The 18789-nt window shown below is 42.6% G+C and overlaps 2 protein-coding genes and 1 pseudogene across 2 annotated transcripts in view; 1 reads left to right on the top strand and 2 right to left on the bottom strand.

The window, feature by feature from the left end:
* The window catches only part of LOC137384080 (polyglutamylase complex subunit TTLL1-like), a 56263-nt gene extending 53998 nt beyond the window's left edge, over nt 1–2265 (bottom strand). Inside the window, exon 1 of the mRNA XM_068057659.1 lies at nt 2028–2265. Within this exon, the coding sequence (XP_067913760.1) occupies nt 2028–2140 (113 nt within the window). The 5' untranslated portion in view covers nt 2141–2265. The remainder of the gene's footprint in view (nt 1–2027) is intronic.
* On the bottom strand, nt 1420–1538 carry LOC137384135 (5S ribosomal RNA; annotated as a pseudogene).
* The window catches only part of LOC137384017 (bcl-2 homologous antagonist/killer-like), a 50589-nt gene continuing 33993 nt past the window's right edge, over nt 2194–18789 (top strand). The window contains exon 1 of the mRNA XM_068057584.1: nt 2194–2526. Within this exon, the coding sequence (XP_067913685.1) occupies nt 2194–2526 (333 nt within the window). The remainder of the gene's footprint in view (nt 2527–18789) is intronic.

Below are 18789 nucleotides of genomic sequence, written 5' to 3'. Positions count from 1 at the left end.
CCATCTACATCCACCTGATGAAGGGTCACAGACCTGAAATGTTAACTCTGTTTTTCTCTCCACAGATGCTGCCTGACCTGCTGAGTATTTCTAGCATTTCTAGATTCTAATGGGATTTAGAGATAACTATGCAGTGCGAGGAGAGAAGCCATTGTAGAAGATGTTGTGGCACAATCACATAGGTAAATGTGGAATCAAGCAAGGGCAATTTTGTTGAGCTGCACAATGAAACAGAGGCTTTTGGAGAAGATGGCATGATTGACCTTGTATATTAAAGGTTGAAGAGAGTCTAGAGGATGAGAATAAATAATGTACCATTGTCACAATCATTTTAAACTTTTGTTACAATGTTTCGGTGCTGTGGCAGGGATGGAGACCTAATGAGAGAGATGAACAGAGAACTGTGGAAAAGACTTGTAAGGCAACAATACAGCAAAATGACTTTGGAGGGGAAGGGGATTTAGGCATGGGGCAGGAGTTTGCATGGAGAGTTGGGTCGAGCGTGTTTTCTTTAAAAAGGTTAGCGTAGGAGTCAGGAAGCAATTTGATGGGAATGAAACAAGACAGTAGGGTGGATATGGGCAGGCTGAGCTTGAAGGGCGAAGGGGAAAGGTAAGAAACAAGAGAGAGAGATCACGGGAGCAAGCAAGAGAGAGTTTCAAGGCTAGGGAAGGTGGGAGCATGGGAGGAGTTTTGGTTTGGTGGACAAGGAGAAATAGCAGAGGCAGCTAAACACATAGTCTCAATCTTACTAACAAAGAAGTCCATAAGCTCTTTGCATGTTCGCAGAGGTGATGGTAGGTGGGGGAATGGGTTTAATGAGTTGGATGGAAGTGGAGAAAAGAAGAAGCCCAGGGTTACATTTGCTCTCTAGGCCAGGGCCAAATCTGACACTACAGAGAAGCAGAGTGAGACTCCCTGGTAGAGGAGCTCTTTCAAAGATAACTCCTGCTTGAAAACATTTTTCTTCATCTTTTCTGTACCAAAAATATTTATCAGCAAAATGCCAACCATCTACAGTGGTGATTGTACCAATGTTTTGGTTTTTAATATTGCTAAATAGTTACTTAAGTGAATTATTTAGTTTTAGTTTTTAGAGATACAGCACTGAAACAGGCCCTTCGGCCCACCGAGTCTGTGCCGACCATCAACCACCTATTTATACTAATCCTACATTCCTACCACATCCCCACCTGTTCCTATATATTTCCCTACCACCTACCTATACGAGGAGCAATTTATAATGGCCAATTAACCTATCAACCTGCAAGTCTTTGGCATGTGGGAGGAAACCGGAGCACCCGGAGGAAACCCACGCAGACACAGGGAGAACTTGCAAACTCCACACAGGCAGTACCCAGAATTGAACCCGGGTCGCTGGAGCTGTGAGGCTGCGGTGCGAACCACTGCGCCGCCCAAAGCCTACTGCACCTGGTATTCCCAGGCAGTCTCCCATCCAAGTACTAACCAGGCCTGAGTCTGCTTAGCTTCTAAGATCAGACGAGATCAGGCATTTTCAGACTAGTATGGCCGTAATTATGGTCCACATTGTCTGCACACTACTTTTTTCGGAGTCGGCTCAAACCTCAATACCTTATTCATGTTTTGCATCAATGCAAAGCTGAAATGGCTGCACACCAATGCTAAACCTGTGGTGTCAATGCAACCTGAAAGAGACAAACAATGATGCATAGGGAGGATAGTCTGCGAGCAGCAAAAAAACTGGCAGAGACGGGGAGATTTAACCAAAGCAAAGAGCCGCAGACAACGATCAAGAGACAGAGGTATAAGTACAAAAAGGGTTTGATAGAAGGACAGGTAGCTTGAACACCTAACAGGGTATGAGAGTGTGAAGGTGGAGATACTACATAAGCAGTGACCACAAGAGGCAAATGGAGCATCCAGGATCAGCCCCTCCTGTGTCCCACGCATCAGGTGAGCAGGAAGTGTCCTTTATAAAATCTCAGAACATAATACTAATAAATAACTTAATTTAAACTACAAAGCAGAACCTGTGATTCACTCACCAGTAGAAGTTCCAGTCATCATCAGTAGATGTCTGACTCCAGCCCCTCTTCTCAAAATTATTCACAAGCACCGATTTCTCGATGTCTGTCGCCCATTTTACTTTCCCGGCCATTGGTTCAAGGAGGTGAAAAATATATGAAATTGAGTTAATTGATAAAATACGAAATGTCAGAAGGCTTGGCCGTGAAACAAATCAATTTGACAACTCACCTCTGTCAAACAGAAAACCTCCACGGCCTGCTAATGCGCATGCGCACCAATGAACGCTGCCGCCAGTGGCATGTAAGACGCATGCGTGCCTGCGTAGCCTCATGGGAGTTGCAGTTTTATTTCCTTGGTGCCAGATTTGACCTCCCAATATATCCCGTGAGGCAACGCGAGGTGTTTGCCATAGCGACGAGGCTGCAAGCAGCTGTTTGTGTCAACGTGTGGACCGGTACCCGGGTTAACTTAGAATTGTCAACAACACTGAAAGGTTTAGTGGTGAAAGTTGTGATTGTGCGTTTTTAGTTTGGTTATTTGGAGTCATATATACTTGTAGGGATGTGGTACACCAAAATGAGCGAGACTTCTTGGGTCTGAGGAACGCTGAGATAACCTGCTCTGCAACGTATTCCCGAGCGTCTTCTGCTTTATTATAAAACATGTTCTGATTGATATTTTACTAGTGATTTTCGGTATTTGCAGTTTTTTCTTCTGATTTCCAACAATACAACAATGACTACATTTCAAAAAGTGCCACATTGGCCGTAAAACGCTTTGAGACGCCCAGTGGTCGTGAAAAGCGCGACATAAATGCAAGTTTTTTGCTCGCTGTTTGGTTTAGTGCTTCATATTTTAATTTTTGCTGGCAGTGCTGTCATTTTGGAGAGCAGGAATGGATGAAATCTGGAATAGAGTTTTTAAATGTTAACTCTATGACACCCAGTCCTATCTAATAAGTCACAGAAAACCATTTCATATAACAAAGTGATTCCTGACAATGCAGCCGGCCACTGACGTCATCAGGCTGCGCCAAGCTGCGCACATGTGCAGACGGGTTCCTGCTCTGTGCGATGATGTCATCGCATGACGTGTGCATCTTCGGGCAACGCCCCTGGTTGGCCTCTGCGCACACGCTTTACGTGTACAGCAATGCAACGCTAACGGGTATTCACCCATGCGTCAAGCTCCGTTCCCCCCTGCCTTCGCTGCTGTCTCTGGCCGCTCCGCTCCCCCCCACTGCATCCTCCAGCTGCTCCGCTCCTCCCCTCGCTGCTGTCTCCGGCCGCTCCGATCGCTCTCTCCCTCCCGCCATTGTGTGCTGCCATGTGTTTCGGTTAGGTTGCCTTCGTGCGATTATTTGAGCAGTGCCATCTTTAGTCCTGGCAGCTGCCTGAAGTCGCAGACTGTGACCTTGCAGTGGCACATGCTGCATTTGCGCATGTGCCACTGCAATGCCACCTAGTGGTAGCGTTGTCAGCAAACGCAGCCTTCATATAAAGGTACTTTGGACTCCTAAAGTGGATGGTGGGCAAATGGACCGCTGTTGTAGGTTTGAGTCATACAGACTAAAAATGTTCAAGATGCAATGTGTGTTCCTTTGTAATTTCCTGCTCCCATTAGTTTACTGTGCCTCGTAACCTAGTGTAGTCTACAAACTTGGATATGCAATTCTTATATATCGTCCACAACAATTATATGTGTAGAAAAGCTGTGGCTCAGTACCGATCTCTGCCACATACTTACAGAATATATCCCCTTTATCCCTTCTTTGTCACCAATTACTTACCCATGTCACAAGTTTATCTCTAATTCTGTGTGCTTTCATTTTTGATAACCTTTTGTACATAACCTCACTAAATGCCTCTGGAAGTCCATGTACACAATGTCCGTAACTAGTCTTCCATCCATCTTGTTAGTGACCACAAAAAGGAAACTTGATTCATCAGACATGACTTACCTACACTCTTTTTGTTCAGCTTATACTTGTTCATGTGCTTAGTTACTTTGTCTGATAGATTCCAATAACTTCCCAGAACTGATGCTAAACTACTGGCAGGTCTGCAATTTCCTGGTTTCTTCCACTTAAATCGTGGGATGAAATTTGCAGTTTTCCAATCCAAAGGCACAGTCCCTGAATCTTGATAGCTTTGGAAAATTATGATGAATGCATCTACAAATTCCTATTGTAATACCCTGGGGTGGAAACCATTAGATCTTTGAAATTTGTCTATCTTAAGCCCATTATTTTCTCCACTTACTTTTTTTTACTTTAATTAAATCCACTAAAATTTTCCCCTTGGCTTGTTTTTAGATTAACTTATACTGCCGATATTTTTTCTTCCTTTTATTGTGTAAATGGACACAAAGTATTAATTTAAGAAGCCTGCCATTTTCATATTGTCCATTATAGCCTTGCTTGAATCTGTCTTTAATGGGCCTACATTTCTCCATCCCATATGCATTCTCTTAATGGCCTAAAAAGATCATGTAACTGATCAACGAAAGGTACCCACTGTTAGTTAAACTTGACCTTGCCTGTTTAATCTCAATGACATTCTGTGTGGGAAGTTGCTGTAAGTGAGAGTCTAGGATCTGGGAAAATATGGCAAGCAACTGCGTACTTTCTTAACCAATCAGACTGAAGGATTGTGAAATGAACAGCATAAGGTCTGAACAAGGAAATGTACAATAGAGTGGGTGAATTCAATGTCAAATCAGGTACAGGTACACCTGTTATGATCTGGTGGTGACCAGTAACTTTCTGAAAAGAAATTTGAATTCTCACTTATTACTGAGAGAATTACACCACAAGATTTCACGTTTTAAACAAAAAAACTTTGCCATTGAGGAGTTAAACAAAGTAAGCACTACAAACTTCACACTACAATTTGTAATCACGTATACTTTAAACTTAAAGTCTTAACAGAACACGAAGATGTTTAATTTAAACTCTCAATCTCAACAGAAAAGCCCCCATTTGACTTTTACTTCCTCTCAAGAGTTCCCCTATACTTTATAGGATCTTGGAGTTTCACTTACTTCTGGGACCGATCCAAAGCATACTACAGCTCTTAGGAATTCTCTTAGATTTTCAAGTTGAGATTTCTTGGGGATTCTTCCTCCAGCATTCAGCTAGGCGAACTTTCCAGTTCTCCTTCAACACTTCACGAATCTGGATTTCCTGAGCCTGAGCACTGGCCTCACTCAATTCAAAAACACCCCTGATTCCTGATGGCCTTTCTGCTCCTTCCCAACTTCTGGCAGATTCTCTCTCCACCTGTTTCAAGCTGCTTCCAAACACCAACTGACTTTCTGTGAGCAAAACACATTAAAAATACCAGACCAAAGGCATCTCCTGCATCATCTATCTCCATAGTAATGTGGTACATCTGGAATGTCTCAGATAGAAATTTAGGCGAATTATCTCAAACTTCAAAACATCTTTTTGATTCTGGATAGAATTATAGAAAGTTTACAGCACAGAAGGAGGCCACTTGAATAATTTACATTGCTAACTAAGGCAGGACAATTCTCTTCAGAATTACTGACTTCAGTTCCCTAACTAAAGGATGCCATCTACTATTTTATGCCTCTCACCTCTCTTACTCTGACTCTAAGTACAGACGGAAGATCTTTGAAATGTAAATCTCTTGTGTCGTAGGGCAATCTTCAAGTTTTTTCACGCTTTCACGGGATGTGGTTTCACAGGCTAGGCCAGCATTTATTGCCGATCCCTAATTGTCCTTGAACCGCTGCAGTCCAATCCATGGGCGGCGCAGTGGTTAGCACCGCAGCCTCACAGCTCCAGCGACCCGGGTTCAGTTCTGGGTACTGCCTGTGTGGAGTTTGCAAGTTCTCCCTGTGTCTGCGTGGGTTTCCTCCGGGTGCTCTGGTTTCCTCCCACATGCCAAAGACTTGCAGGTTGATAAGTTAATTGGCCATTAAAAATTGCCCCTAGTATAGGTAGGTGGTAGGGAAACATAGAGACAGGTGGGGATATGGTAGGAATATGGGATTAGTGTAGGATTAGTATAAATGGGTGGTTGATGGTCGGCACAGACTTGGTGGGCTGAAGGGCCTGTTTCAGTGCTATATCTCTAAACATAAACTAAACAATGTGCTATAGGTACACCAACAGTTCTGTTAGGAAGGGAATTCTGGGATTTTGACCCAGTGACTGTGAAGGAACAGCGATATATTTCCAAGTCAGGATGGTATGTGGTCACTCAAAGATGATTGTTGTCAACTAAGCCACATTGACATTTGTTTAGTCTCTGATATGAAAAACGGCCACTGGTAGGCAATTGGCACTTTGGAACCATGCCGAGCATGAGTTACTGCGCTCAGGAAATAAGACAAAGAAAACTAATGTCATATAAAGTTATGCACATGGATAAGAGCTTTCAGTGTACTGCGTATTGGTTAAATTGCGTATAGAAAAATAGGAGCAGGAGTAGGCCATTCGACCCTTCGAGCCTGCTCTGCCATTCAATATGATCATGGCTGATTATCCAAATTCAGTAACCTGTTCCCGCATTCTCCCCGTATCCCTTGATTCTGTTAGCCCTAAGAACTATATCTAACTCTTTCTTGAATATATTTAATGATTTGGCCTCAACTGCTTTCCGTGGTAGACCACAGGTTGACCACACTCTGGGTGAAGAAATCTCTCCTCATCTCAGTCCTAAATGGCTTACACCTTATCCTTAGACTGTGACCCCTGGTCCTGGACTCCCCCGCCATTGGGAACATCCTTCCTGCATCCAGTCTGTCCAGTCCTGTTAGAATTTTGTAGGTAATGGTTCATGAAACAAATTTACTGAGCATTAACATCAAGAACCAGTATAAAATTAGGTTTTGAAGATTCATTAACTATTTATAATATGCTTGTAAAAAATATTAAAAGCTATTCTTAAATGGAGTCTGTGGTCTGAAATAAAACATTGCCTTTAAAATCAGAAATTGGAAGAGAGCCTTTTTGACCAGGACTTTTCTGCAATAATCATTCAGAAGTGATAATGTGATACTATCAGATAATGTAATACCAAAGTTTTCTGCTTGGCAACAATTGGATGGCACAATTATTGTACAAGTGAAAATTGCTCCATACTATATAATTGTAAATTTTTTGTGTGCTATGCTGCTGATGTCTTTTGGCAGCAGATGCTCTTGTTTTTAAGATTGCAGTCTTCTGACTTTACTGAGCTTGGGGTTGTAACATGCACCTTCGCCTTTGCCTTATCTGTGTGTGAACTGCACTGGCAATACAGTTTGCACCAGTAAAGAATCAGAATTGTGCTGTGAGAATGTGCAGGAGCTGAATCTGCCCTGTGTCTCCTGGTCTGATTGGATTTAATGACACCTTCTGACATCTTGGAGTTGCATCTAATGTCTATTTTGGTTGTTTTAAATTAGGGGACAAAGAAACTTTAAAACTTTGTAACTCTTGCAAGTTATAATACTTCTACTGAGAAATGGTCACAGTGGCATTTCCAGTAACCACTGTAACTGCAGATATAGAAATGAAAAATATTTGCAAAAATAACATTTTCATATCCAAAAGATCTTTATTGCAGAAAAGTTAAGAACTAGTTGATTTGGGAACATAGGACATTCAGTCCTCAAGAATTTTCCACCGTTTAGTGAGATCATGGCTGATCTGTACTCTATTTACCCACTTTTGTGTCATATCTAGCACAGACACGATGGGCCAAATAGTTTCCTTCTGTGCTGTATAATTCTACAATTCTGATAGATTTTTGTTAGTTAAGGGGATCAGTCTCAGCCTTGAAAATTTCAATTGCCCCAGCATCTACAGCCTTTTGAGGAAAAGACTTCCAGATTTCCACTACCCTTTGTGAGAAAGTGCTTCCCGATTTCATTCCTGATTGTGCTGTCTTGTTTTGGATTCCCCCACCAGAAAAACTATTTTTTCTGTATCTACCCTATTGAATCTTTTTTATCTTTTAAACACCTTGATTAGATCAGTGTCAACCTTGTGAATTCCAGGGAATGTAAACAATGTTTATTTACCCTAACCTTATTTAACCCCTTAAGCCTTTTGGTGTCATTAAGATCAGTTGGTTATTAAAAGTTCAATAGTCTGGACTTGTGGACCAGAGTCATTCTCAAATCTGATTACAAAAAAGGAAAGGGAGATTGTCCTTTTTCAACATGCCTGTTGCTTTCTCTTACAATGCTTTAGATTTGGGGAATAGATTTTTTCAAAAGTATACTTTATTAAAATTTGTAAAAGTACATTACATAACAGTTCAAATTTGACATTACATGAAGTTGTTACGACCAGCCAGAAAGAGGTCTAGGATTCCCTTTCAGCCTTCACCTGGTCTTAGTGTTACAAGGTTTAATTTTAAACACACCGTGTTTTTAGCTCCCCCTTGGTGAATCCTTGTTCACTGTTTTCCAATTATAAGGCAAAGAAACCAGCACAAAAAGGCTTTCTTAGGTTTAAAGAAGAAAAGTTGAAATTTATTAAACTTAAACTCTAATTTGGGAGACGCCAGTGGATACACGATGCGCCCCACGCTAGCATGCATATGTGATACGCACATGCAAATAGACAGAAATGAGTATAAGAAAAGTAAAGTGGAAAGGTTTAATGCAATATCTGAAGAGTTGTTGTTATGGTTCTTTGAGCTCACTGTAGAGTCCTTGATTGTAGGTAGATCTTGCTTTTCGTTGGGGCCCAGTATTCTTAAACGTTGTTCACTGCAGGGGACTTTTCTTTCTTGGGGTTTATGTGTCTTCAGTGAGATTTGGAGTTCCGTGAGAAAGAGATGGGAGCAGACACAAGGTCTTCTTCAGTCCAGGAGCATTCTGATTTCTGCCAGCTCTCAGTTCAAACTGTACAATTCAGAAAAAACCCAGACTGCCAAGTAGGTTAGTCATGTGACTAACTGGTTTGACCACGTCTGTTTATGTATTGTCTTGGAGCAGGGGATAGCTCCTTTGTTCCAAACACTGCCTGTTACTATGCAAAAATGGCTTTCCAGCCAGGGGCCTGGCAACCCCTTGTCACAGCAACAATTTGAAATTTAATGTCCATGTGGCGACATGTGCCTCATTCTTGGCAGTTGGGGGCCTGCATGACAAAGTGCAATGCAGATCGGTTTCTTTCAACGCAGTACATGAGGTGCCTCACCACATCTGCTGTTGCAGGTTATATTTACAATGTACATTTACATTTCAGGTTAAACATTCTCTGTTACATACAGCCTGAAAGGTTTTACACAGTTAGATTTGGGGAATAGTTTAAATGTGACAGCAGGTAAATTCAACAATAGAACTATCTCAGGACTTAATAACTGGCACTCTAACAAGGTGTGAAGAGCTGCTGAACTGCTAGCCCACTTAATATGGTTTGCCTTTGTAATTGACATCTATGGTCATAACAACAACAACTTATTTTTATACAGCACCTTTAATGTAATAAAATGTCCCAAGGCGCTTTACAGGAGCATTATAAAACAAAGTAAGACACTGGGCCAGAAAAGGAGATATTGGGTGAGGTGACTGAAAGCTTGGTCAAAGAGGTAGGTTTTAAGGAGTGTCTTAAAGGAGGCAGTGAGGTGCAGGGTTATTCCAGAACTTGGGGCCTAGGCAACTGAAGGTGCAACCAGCAATAGTGGAGCGATTAAACGCAGGGATGCACAAGAGGCCAGAATTAGAGGAGCAATGCCATGGAAGGATTTGAAAACAAGGATGAGAATTTTAAAATTGGGATGTTCCTTGACTGGGAGCCAATGTAGGTCAGTGGGCATAGGGGAACAGGACTTGTTGCAAGTTAAGATACGGGCAGCAGAATTTTGGATGGCCTCAAGTTTACGGAGGATAGAATGTGGGAGACCAACCAGGAGTGCGTTGGAAAATAGCTGCAATTTGTTCCATAATAGGTGGTTGTCTAGGATAAATGGTGATAATGCAAGTGGTCGTACTGTATATGGCAAGTATAATTTAATATTGTCCAGGTGTGCTGGAAAAATAATTCAGGAAGTACATATGGCATTTGTGTATGCGCTCTTGCAATGCAACATTTAATATTAGTAGTTGTATCTTTTTCATGCAATGTTTATGTTGACTGAACATTGAGTAATAATCACAAGATAGGCAATAATCCAGTGACCATTGTTTACATGAACATTTTCTTACTGGGATTTTATCACTTCTCAAATTAATAGTCACATGGACAAATGCAGGTTAATTAAGGAAAGCCAGCATGGATTTCTTAAGGGAAAATCATATTTAACTTGCTGGAGTTTTTTTGAGGAGGTACAGAGAGGGTTGATGAGGGCAATGCTGTTGATGTGGTGTACATGGACTTTCAAAAGGCGTTTGATACAGTGCCACACAATAGACTTGTGAGCAAGGTTATAGCTGATGGAATAAAAGGGAAGGTAGCAACATGGATACGAAATTGGCTGGGTGACAGGAAACAAAGAGTTGTGGTTAATGGATGTTTTTCGGACTGTAGGAAGGTTTGTAGTAGAGTTCCCCAGGGGTCAATGTTGGGACCCTTGCTTTTCCTGATATGTATTAATGACCTAGACCTTGGTGTACAGGGCACAATTTCAAAGTTTGCAGATGATACGAAACTTGGAAGCACTGTGAGCTGTGAGAAGGATAGTGTAGAACTTCAAAAGGAGTTGGTGGAATCGGCAGACAGGTAGCAGATGAAGTTCAATGCAGAGAAATGTGAAGTGATTTCATTTTGGTAGGAAGAACATGGAGAGACAATATAAGATAAGGGTACAATTCTAAAGGGGGTGCAGGATAAGAGGGACCTAGGTGTATATGTGCATATGTCATTGAAGATGGCAGTACAGGTTGAGAGAGCGTTTAATAAAGCATACAGTATCCTGGGCTTCATTAATAGGGGCATGGAGTACGAGAGCAAGGATGTTATGTTGAACTTGTATAAGACACTAGTTCGGCCTCAGTTGGAGTATTGCATCCAGTTCTGGGAGCTGCACTTTAGGAAAGATGTGAGGGCACTGGAGACAGTACAGGAAAGATTCACGAGAATGGTTCCAGGGATGAGGAACTTCAGTTATGAAAATAGATTGGAGAAGTTAGGACTATTTTCCTTGGAAAAGAGAAGGCTGAGAGGTGATTTAATAGAGGTATTCAAAATCATGAGTGATCGGGACAGTGTAGATGGAGAGAAACTGTTCCCACTTGTGAAAGGATCGAGAACAAGCGGGCACAGATCTAAAATGTTTTGTAAGAGAAGCAAAAGTGAAATGAGGAAAAACTTTTTCATGCAGCGAGTGGTTAAGGTCTGAAATGCATTGCCTGAAAGTGTGGTGGAGGCGGGTTCAATTGAAGCATTCAAAAGGGAATTAGACTGTTATATGAAAACGAAGAATGTGCAGGGTTACGGGCAAAATGCGGGGGAATGGAACTGAGTGAATTGCTCAGAGTCGTGCGAACACAATGGGCCGAATTGCCTCCTGCATTGTAACAATTCTGTGATTCGGCCAAGGTAGTATTGTCTACCATTTGTTGGAACTTTTACCGTACCGCTTTTAGTTTTCGTTTTTTTCCTGCGGCCATTTGTTTGGTAACTTGACAACTGCGATGCCTCATGAGCTGCTTTATCTGTTCATGGGTTTAACCAGGAAGGAGCTTCCCCCATGCACAAGCTTCTCTTTTGTGTTCTTTTTGTTCTGCCCAGTTTTCTGCTCGGAGCCAATCAGATTCCAGCTTTCGGCAGCGGTATGGAGAGAAGCCAATCACAGGCATTAATGCTTAGCGGTTGCCGGGTCTGGCCGATGGCCAATGGGCACCTATCATACGAGGGGCAGCTGAGATGAGACGGGACTGAGGCCGGGACCCGCAGTGAATGAGTGTTGTTTACGGCCACGAGCACTGGACAAAGTTGCTTTTGTTTTTTAAATTACAAGCAGCTGGGCAAAAGACGCGGCTCCGAGGCAGGCGAAGCTGAGCGGCAGCCGAGTGATTTGACCTGGTTGGTCGGCCGACAGTTTGGAAAGTGGGACAGGTACAACCTTCAAGCGAATGAATTTAACAGGGAACGCTGATTGAACCTTCCTTTCTGGCATTGGTATCACACAGTTGATGAAAATTTGGATGACGGGTTGTGAGCAGTAAAGTCTGACTAGTCGGTGCTTGCACAATGGAATATTTTTTATGGTAAAAGAGCAACACTTATCTAGGAAACCTGGTAAAACTTTGCAAAGGAATTCGGCGATAACCTTTCCACTTTTATACTCGCAGTAGTTGTATTTTTTATTTTTCAGTTGGACTTTTCAGTTGATTTCTGTTAATGGTTTAAAATCTCAAGGAGTATTCATTATAATTGTAATACTTGAAGGGATGTCGAGCTGGATTTACATTGAATATAATTTTCAACACAACCTAAATGTTATACTTCGAAGCAAGTTTGAGGATTTCCCTTGGTCCAGTGCATACTTAGCATTGCTTGTAGGCCTGACCAGAAAGGAGGAGTCGATTCGCTTGCCTGAAAGGTGTTAGTGAACCAGTGTGTTTTTACTACAATCAGCAGCTTTTGTGTTAATTTTTGTGCTGCCAGCCCATAAACTACAAAAATTATTTAATTTAGTTTTGTAACTTGTCAAGATAGGATTTGAACTTGCTTGTGCACTATTGTAACCACCACACTACCAACCACCTTAGTAAACTCCAAATTGCCAAGGATGCAGCTGCTCCAAATCCTAACCTCATTACCCACAATCACCTACATGGACTCTCTATACATATTCAATTTAAAACCTTGTTTTTATCTTTGGTTTTATTCTTCCCTACATCAACAACCCAACATGACCCCTTTCATGCTCATTTTAGTTTGCTTCATCATTAAATTTTTTTTTTCCCATGTGCCTGCCCACTTTATTTTCATGTTTATGCTTTTGGCTAGCGCTTTCATTATTCTGTCATTTAACACCCTCTCTGCACTAACGCATTGTCTTTCACCACACTATTCACAAACTCTTTGCCTTTGCCCCATGACCTCCTTGTCAGTTATTCTCTGTGACCCTATGTCCTATGACCTTCCCTTTTGTCCCCACTTTATTTGCTTAAAACCATTTCTAACCTTTGTCAGTTTTGATTTTTATTTTGAGATACAGCACTGAAACAGGCCCTTCGGCCCACCGAGTCTGTGCCGACCAGCAACCACCCAGTTATACTAATCCTACACTAATTCCATATTCCCTACCACATCCCCACCATTCCCCTACCTACACTAGGGGCAATTTACAATGGCCAATTTACCTATCAGCCTGCAAGTCTTTGGCTGTGGGAGGAAACCGGAGCACCCGGCGAAAACACATGCAATCACAGGGAGAACTTGCAAATTCCGCACAGGCAGTACCCAGAATCGAACCCTGGTCCCGTGAGGCTGCGGTGCTAACCGCTGTGCCACCCTGTTGGTGAAAGAGGGTAAGGATGCTCATAATTGTTAGAAATTTGTGCAAAAGGAGTGTGGGGAAGTAAGAGTTGATGCTCCAAATAATTTGCTTTACTTTTTTGTTATAAAGTGTTGGGACGGAAGGTGAAAGTTCTACTTCTATTGCGAATGTAAAATGAAAGAAGCAGCTGGGGGCTAGTATTATATGTATTAAAATAATAGTTGTCTTGGGTAGCTGCAATATATTCTTAGTTGAATGAGCCAACTTTATAAATCATTCTTGATAATCAGTGCTTATGACTTTCTTCAAATCTCTAAATCCCTGCAGATTTTAATGTACTCAGTCATTTTTTATTATTTTAAAAATACCCAAATATCTTTTGTGAAGACTTGTGTCCTAAAGATCCTTGAATTTGTAAAGTATAGAAGTTAAAAATATTTTATACTGAATTCTCAAGTTTATGCTCACCTGTAGTTGAGTATATTAAGATGCATATTGTATGAAGTCTTTGAGTTTCATTGCACAGCGGTTTGAGGAGGAGTGCATTGATGCATCCTGTTTCCTTATGGCTGCTTATTCTGAAAGCTTCACAAGTTGGAAGAAGTCAAGGCAGTTACTTGAGTCTTTCTTTGACACATCTAGCTGTTAATGAAACTAGTTCTATAGTTTAATTTATGAACAAGTGTACTTTAAAGATACAGAAGGTTTGTGTAATGTAGGTTAAGATGTTGAGCTAATGAATGACATTCATTTAATGACTGATCTGATAGATAAGTGAAACTTGAGGTAACGAGTAGCGTCTTATTAGAACAGTGTCACTGGAATTCCCCTAAGGTGGGCACTAAAATGGATGAAAAGTTAGTATTTGTCTACAGTACCAACTGTTACTTTCTTGGATGCAATGGACGTTAGTGATGCCAAAGTAAATTTCCATATGTGCAATATAGTTATCAGTGTGGCCGATTTTTGTGTGTTGAAGAGGAGGAAGTTGAAAACATGTAAACAGAAAGGAGAACCAGCAGCTTTTTTAGGTTAGGGGAATATTTAAAATCCTGGATTGGCAGATTCGGCTTATTTTAAAGAAAAAAGGGTGAAAAATGTGCTTAAGAAATTAGAGCAGGAATGGGCCATACAGTTCCTTGAGCCTGCTCTGCCTTTTAATAAGATCATGTCGAATCTTCAACCTCAACTCCACTTTCCCACCGATCCCCATATCCCTTGAATCCTTTAGAGTCCAAAAATGTGTTTGAGTTGAGAGAATACAGGACTTTTATTTTCCTCTTCCTTTTAAAAAAAAAAGTCTCCCATGTCAATAGTGCACAGTCCAATCGCTTCTGTCTCTGAACGGACAGGGGGCATTCTGAAGGGGGAGGGTGAACAGCCAGAGGTTGTGGTACACATCGGTACCAATGACTTAGGCAGGAAGAGTGATGAGGTCCTGCAGGGGGAGTTTAGGGAGTTAGGTAGTAAGTTTAAAAAACAGGACCTCTAGGGTTGTAATCTCTGGATTACTCCCTGTGCCACGTGCCAGTGAGGCTAGAAATAGGAAGATAGTGCAGCTAAACATGTGGCTGAGCAGCTGGTGTAGAAGGGAGGGTTTCAGATATCTGGACCCTTGGGCTCTCTTCAGGGACAGATGGGACCTGTACAAGAAGACGGGTTGCATCTAAACTGGAGGGGCACTAATATCCTGGCTGCAAGGTTTGCTAGCGTCACTTGGGAGGGTTTAAACTAGTGTGGCAGGGGGGTGGGAACCAGAGCAGTAGGACAGCTAGTGAAATAAATGAGGAGGACATAGTAAATAAGGCCAGTAGGACTAAGAGGAAGAGCAGGCAGGGCGATGTTGCTGATCACAGCGGGACTGGTGGTCTGAAGTGCATTTGTTTCAATGCGAGAAGTATAACAGGTAAGGCAGATGAACTTAGAGCTTGGATTGGTACTTGGAAATATGATGTTGCTATTACAGGGACTTGGTTGAGGGAAGGGCAGGATTGGCAGCTAAATGTTCCAGGATTTAGAAGCTTCAGGCGGGATAGAGGGGGATGTAAAAGGGGTGAGGGAGTTGCATTACTGGTTAAGGAGAATATCACAGCTGTACTGCAGGAGGACACCTCGGAGGGGTCATGCAGCGAGGCAATATGGGTGGAGCTCAGGAATAGGAAGGGTGCAATCACGATGTTGGGGGTTTACTACAGGCCTCCCAACAGCCAGCGGGAGGTAGAGGAGCAGATATGTAGACAGATTTTGGAAAGATGTAAAGGTAACAAAGTTGTGGTGGTGGGTGATTTTAACTTCCCTTATATTGACTGGGACTCACTTAGTGCTCGGGGCTTGGATGGGGCAGAATTTGTGAGGAGCATCCAGGAGGGCTTCTTGAAACAGTATGTAGATAGTCCAACTAGGGATGGGGCCATTCTGGACCTGATTTTGGGGAATGAGCCCGGCCAGGTGGTCAAAGTTTCAGTGGGCGAGCATTTCGGGAGCAGTGACCATAATTCCATAAGTTTTAAGGTACTTGTGGATAAGGATAAGAGTAGTCCTCGGGTGAAGGTGCTAAATTGGGGGAAGGCTAATTATAATAATATTAGGCAGGAACTGAAGAATTTAGATTGGGGGCGGCTGTTTCAGGGTAAATCAACATCTGACATGTGGGAGTCTTTCAAACGTCAGCTGATTAGAATCCAGGACCAGCATGGTGAGGAAGAAAGGCAAGTTTGGCAAGTTTCGGGAAGCTTGGATAACACGGGATATTGTGAGCCTAGTCAAAAAGAAAAAGGAAGCATTTGTAAGGGCTGGAAGGCTAGGAACAGATGAAGCACTTGAGGAATATAAAGATAGTAGGAAGGAACTTAAGCAAGGAGTTAGGAGGGCTAAAAGGGGTCATGAAAAGTCATTGGCAAACAGGATTAAGGAAAATCCCAAGGCTTTTTATACATGTATAAAGAGCAAGAGGGAAATCAGGGAAAGGGGTTGGCCCACTCGGACAGAGATGGGAATCTATGTGTGGAGCCAAAGGAAATGGGCGAGGTGCTGAATGAGTACTTTGCATCAGTATTCACCAAAGAGAAGGACTTAGTGGATGATGAGCCTAGGAGAGGAAGTGCAGATAGTCTCAGTCATCTCAGTATCAAAAAGGAGGAGGTGTTGGGTGTCTTGCAAAGCATTAAGGCAGATAGGTCCCCAGGGCCTGATGGGATCTACCCTAGAATACTGAGGGAGGCAAGGGAAGAAATTGCTGGGGCTTTGACAGAAATCTTTGCATCCTCATCGGCGACAGGTGAGGTCCCAGAGGACTGGAGAATAGCCAATGTTGTGCCTTTGTTTAAGAAGGGTGGCAAGGATTATTTAGGAAATTGAAGGCCAGTGAGCCTTACATCAGTGGTAGGGAAACTATTAGAGAGGATTATTCGGGACAGGATTTACTCCCATTTGGAAATAAACAAACTTATTAGCGAGAAACAGCATGGATTTGTGAAGGGGAGGTCGTGTCTTGCAAATTTGATTGAGTTTTTTGAGGAAGTGACGCAGATGATTGATGAAGGAAGGGCAGTGGATGTTATCTGTATGGACTTTAGTAAAGCCTTTGACAAGGTCCCGCATGGCAGACTGGTACAAAAGGTGAAGTCACACGGGATCAGAAGTGAGCTGGCAAGATGGATACAGAACTGGCTCGGTCATAGAAGACAGAGGATATCAGTGGATGGGTGTTTTTCTGAATGGAGGGATGTGACTAGTGGTGTTACGCAGGGATCAGTGCTGGGACCTTTGCTGTTTGTAGTATATATAAATGATTTGGAGGAAAATGTAGCTGGTCTGATTAGTAAGTTTGCGGACAACACAAAGGTTGGTGGAGTTGCGGAAAATGATGAGGATTGTCGGAGGATACAGCAGGATATAGATCGGTTGGAGACTTGGGCGGAGAAATGGCAGATGGAGTATAATCTGGACAAATGTGAGGTAATGCATTTTGGAAGGTCTAATGCAGGTGGGAGGTATACAGTAAATGGCAGAACCCTTAGGAGTATTGACAGGCATAGAGATCTGGGCGTACAAGTCCACAGGTCACTGAAAGTGGCAACGCAGGTGGATAAGGTAGTCAAGAAGGCATACGGCATGCTTGCCTTCATCGGTCAGGGCATAGAGTATAAAAATTGGCAAGTCATATTGCAGCTGTACAGAACTTTAGTTAGGCCATACTTAGAATATTGCGTGCAATTCTGGTCGCCACATTACCAGAAGGGCGTGGAGGCTTTGGAGAGGATACAGAGGAGGTTTGCCAGGATGTTGCCTGGTCTGGAGGGCATTAGCTATGAGGAGAGGTTGGAAAAACTCGGATTGTTTTCGCTGGAACGATGGAGGTGAAGGGGCGACATGATAGAGGTTTGCAAAGTTATGAGCGGCATGGGTAGAGTGGATAGTCAAGCTTTTTCCCAGAGTGGAAGAGTCAGTTACTAGGTGACCTAGATTTAAGGTGCGAGGGGCAAGGTTTAGAGGGGATGTGCGAGGCAAGTTTTTTTACACAAGAGGGTGGTGAGTGCCTGGAACTTGCTGCCAGGGGAGGTGGTGGAAGCAGATACGATAGCGACGTTTAAGAGACATCTTGACAAATACATGAATAGGAAGGGAATAGAGGGATATGGGCCCCGGAAGTGCAGAAGGTGTTAGTTTAGGCAGGCATCAAGATCGGCGTAGGCTTGGAGGGCCGAATGGCCTGTTCCTGTGCTGTACCGTTCTTTATGGTTTGGCAGGTAGCTTGCTTCTAGGAGTCTTATCTGTGCAGTTCTTGATCCAGATACTCAGCTGTGTGCAAATAGGTGAGGTGAATTGCTTCCTCGCTAGAAAGCTCTTAGTTTCTGTTTGGTGCAACTTTTAATATAGCTGAAATTGGGAACTCTCACATGGAAGTATGACCAACTCGTGTTCTATCTTATGATTGTTGGAGTAGCACATACCATAGAAAATTACAGCACAGAAGGAAGGCATTCAGCCCATTATGTCTGTGCCGGCTGAAAAATCTAGCCGCCCAATCTAATCCCACCTTCCAGCACCTGGTCCGAAGCGTTGCAGGTTACAGGCACTTCAGATACATGTCCAAGTACCTTTTTAAATGAGTTGAGTACTTTTTATACAAAAGATGGTTCCATCTGAACTTGGTCTCTCTGTACAGTCAAGGTACTGTGGTTCTAATGTACTTGAAGGGAAAAGAAGTCCAGGTTTGCAGCTGTATCCAAGCAGTCATGCGTTTGGAAATTTAGGGTTTGTTTACCAAATCTTTGTGTATGTGCAGGGAAGGTTTAAGTGTATTTTTTTGGTCTGCCTTCCCCTATTAGCGCCAGGAAGTAAATGATCTGTTCGAGTATCACTC

Source organism: Heterodontus francisci, chromosome 25 (assembly GCF_036365525.1).
Source record: "Heterodontus francisci isolate sHetFra1 chromosome 25, sHetFra1.hap1, whole genome shotgun sequence".
Classification (NCBI taxonomy): Eukaryota; Metazoa; Chordata; class Chondrichthyes; order Heterodontiformes; family Heterodontidae; genus Heterodontus; species Heterodontus francisci.
Note: the sequence above shows the minus strand (reverse complement) of the source record. Positions and strands in the feature narration are given on the sequence as shown.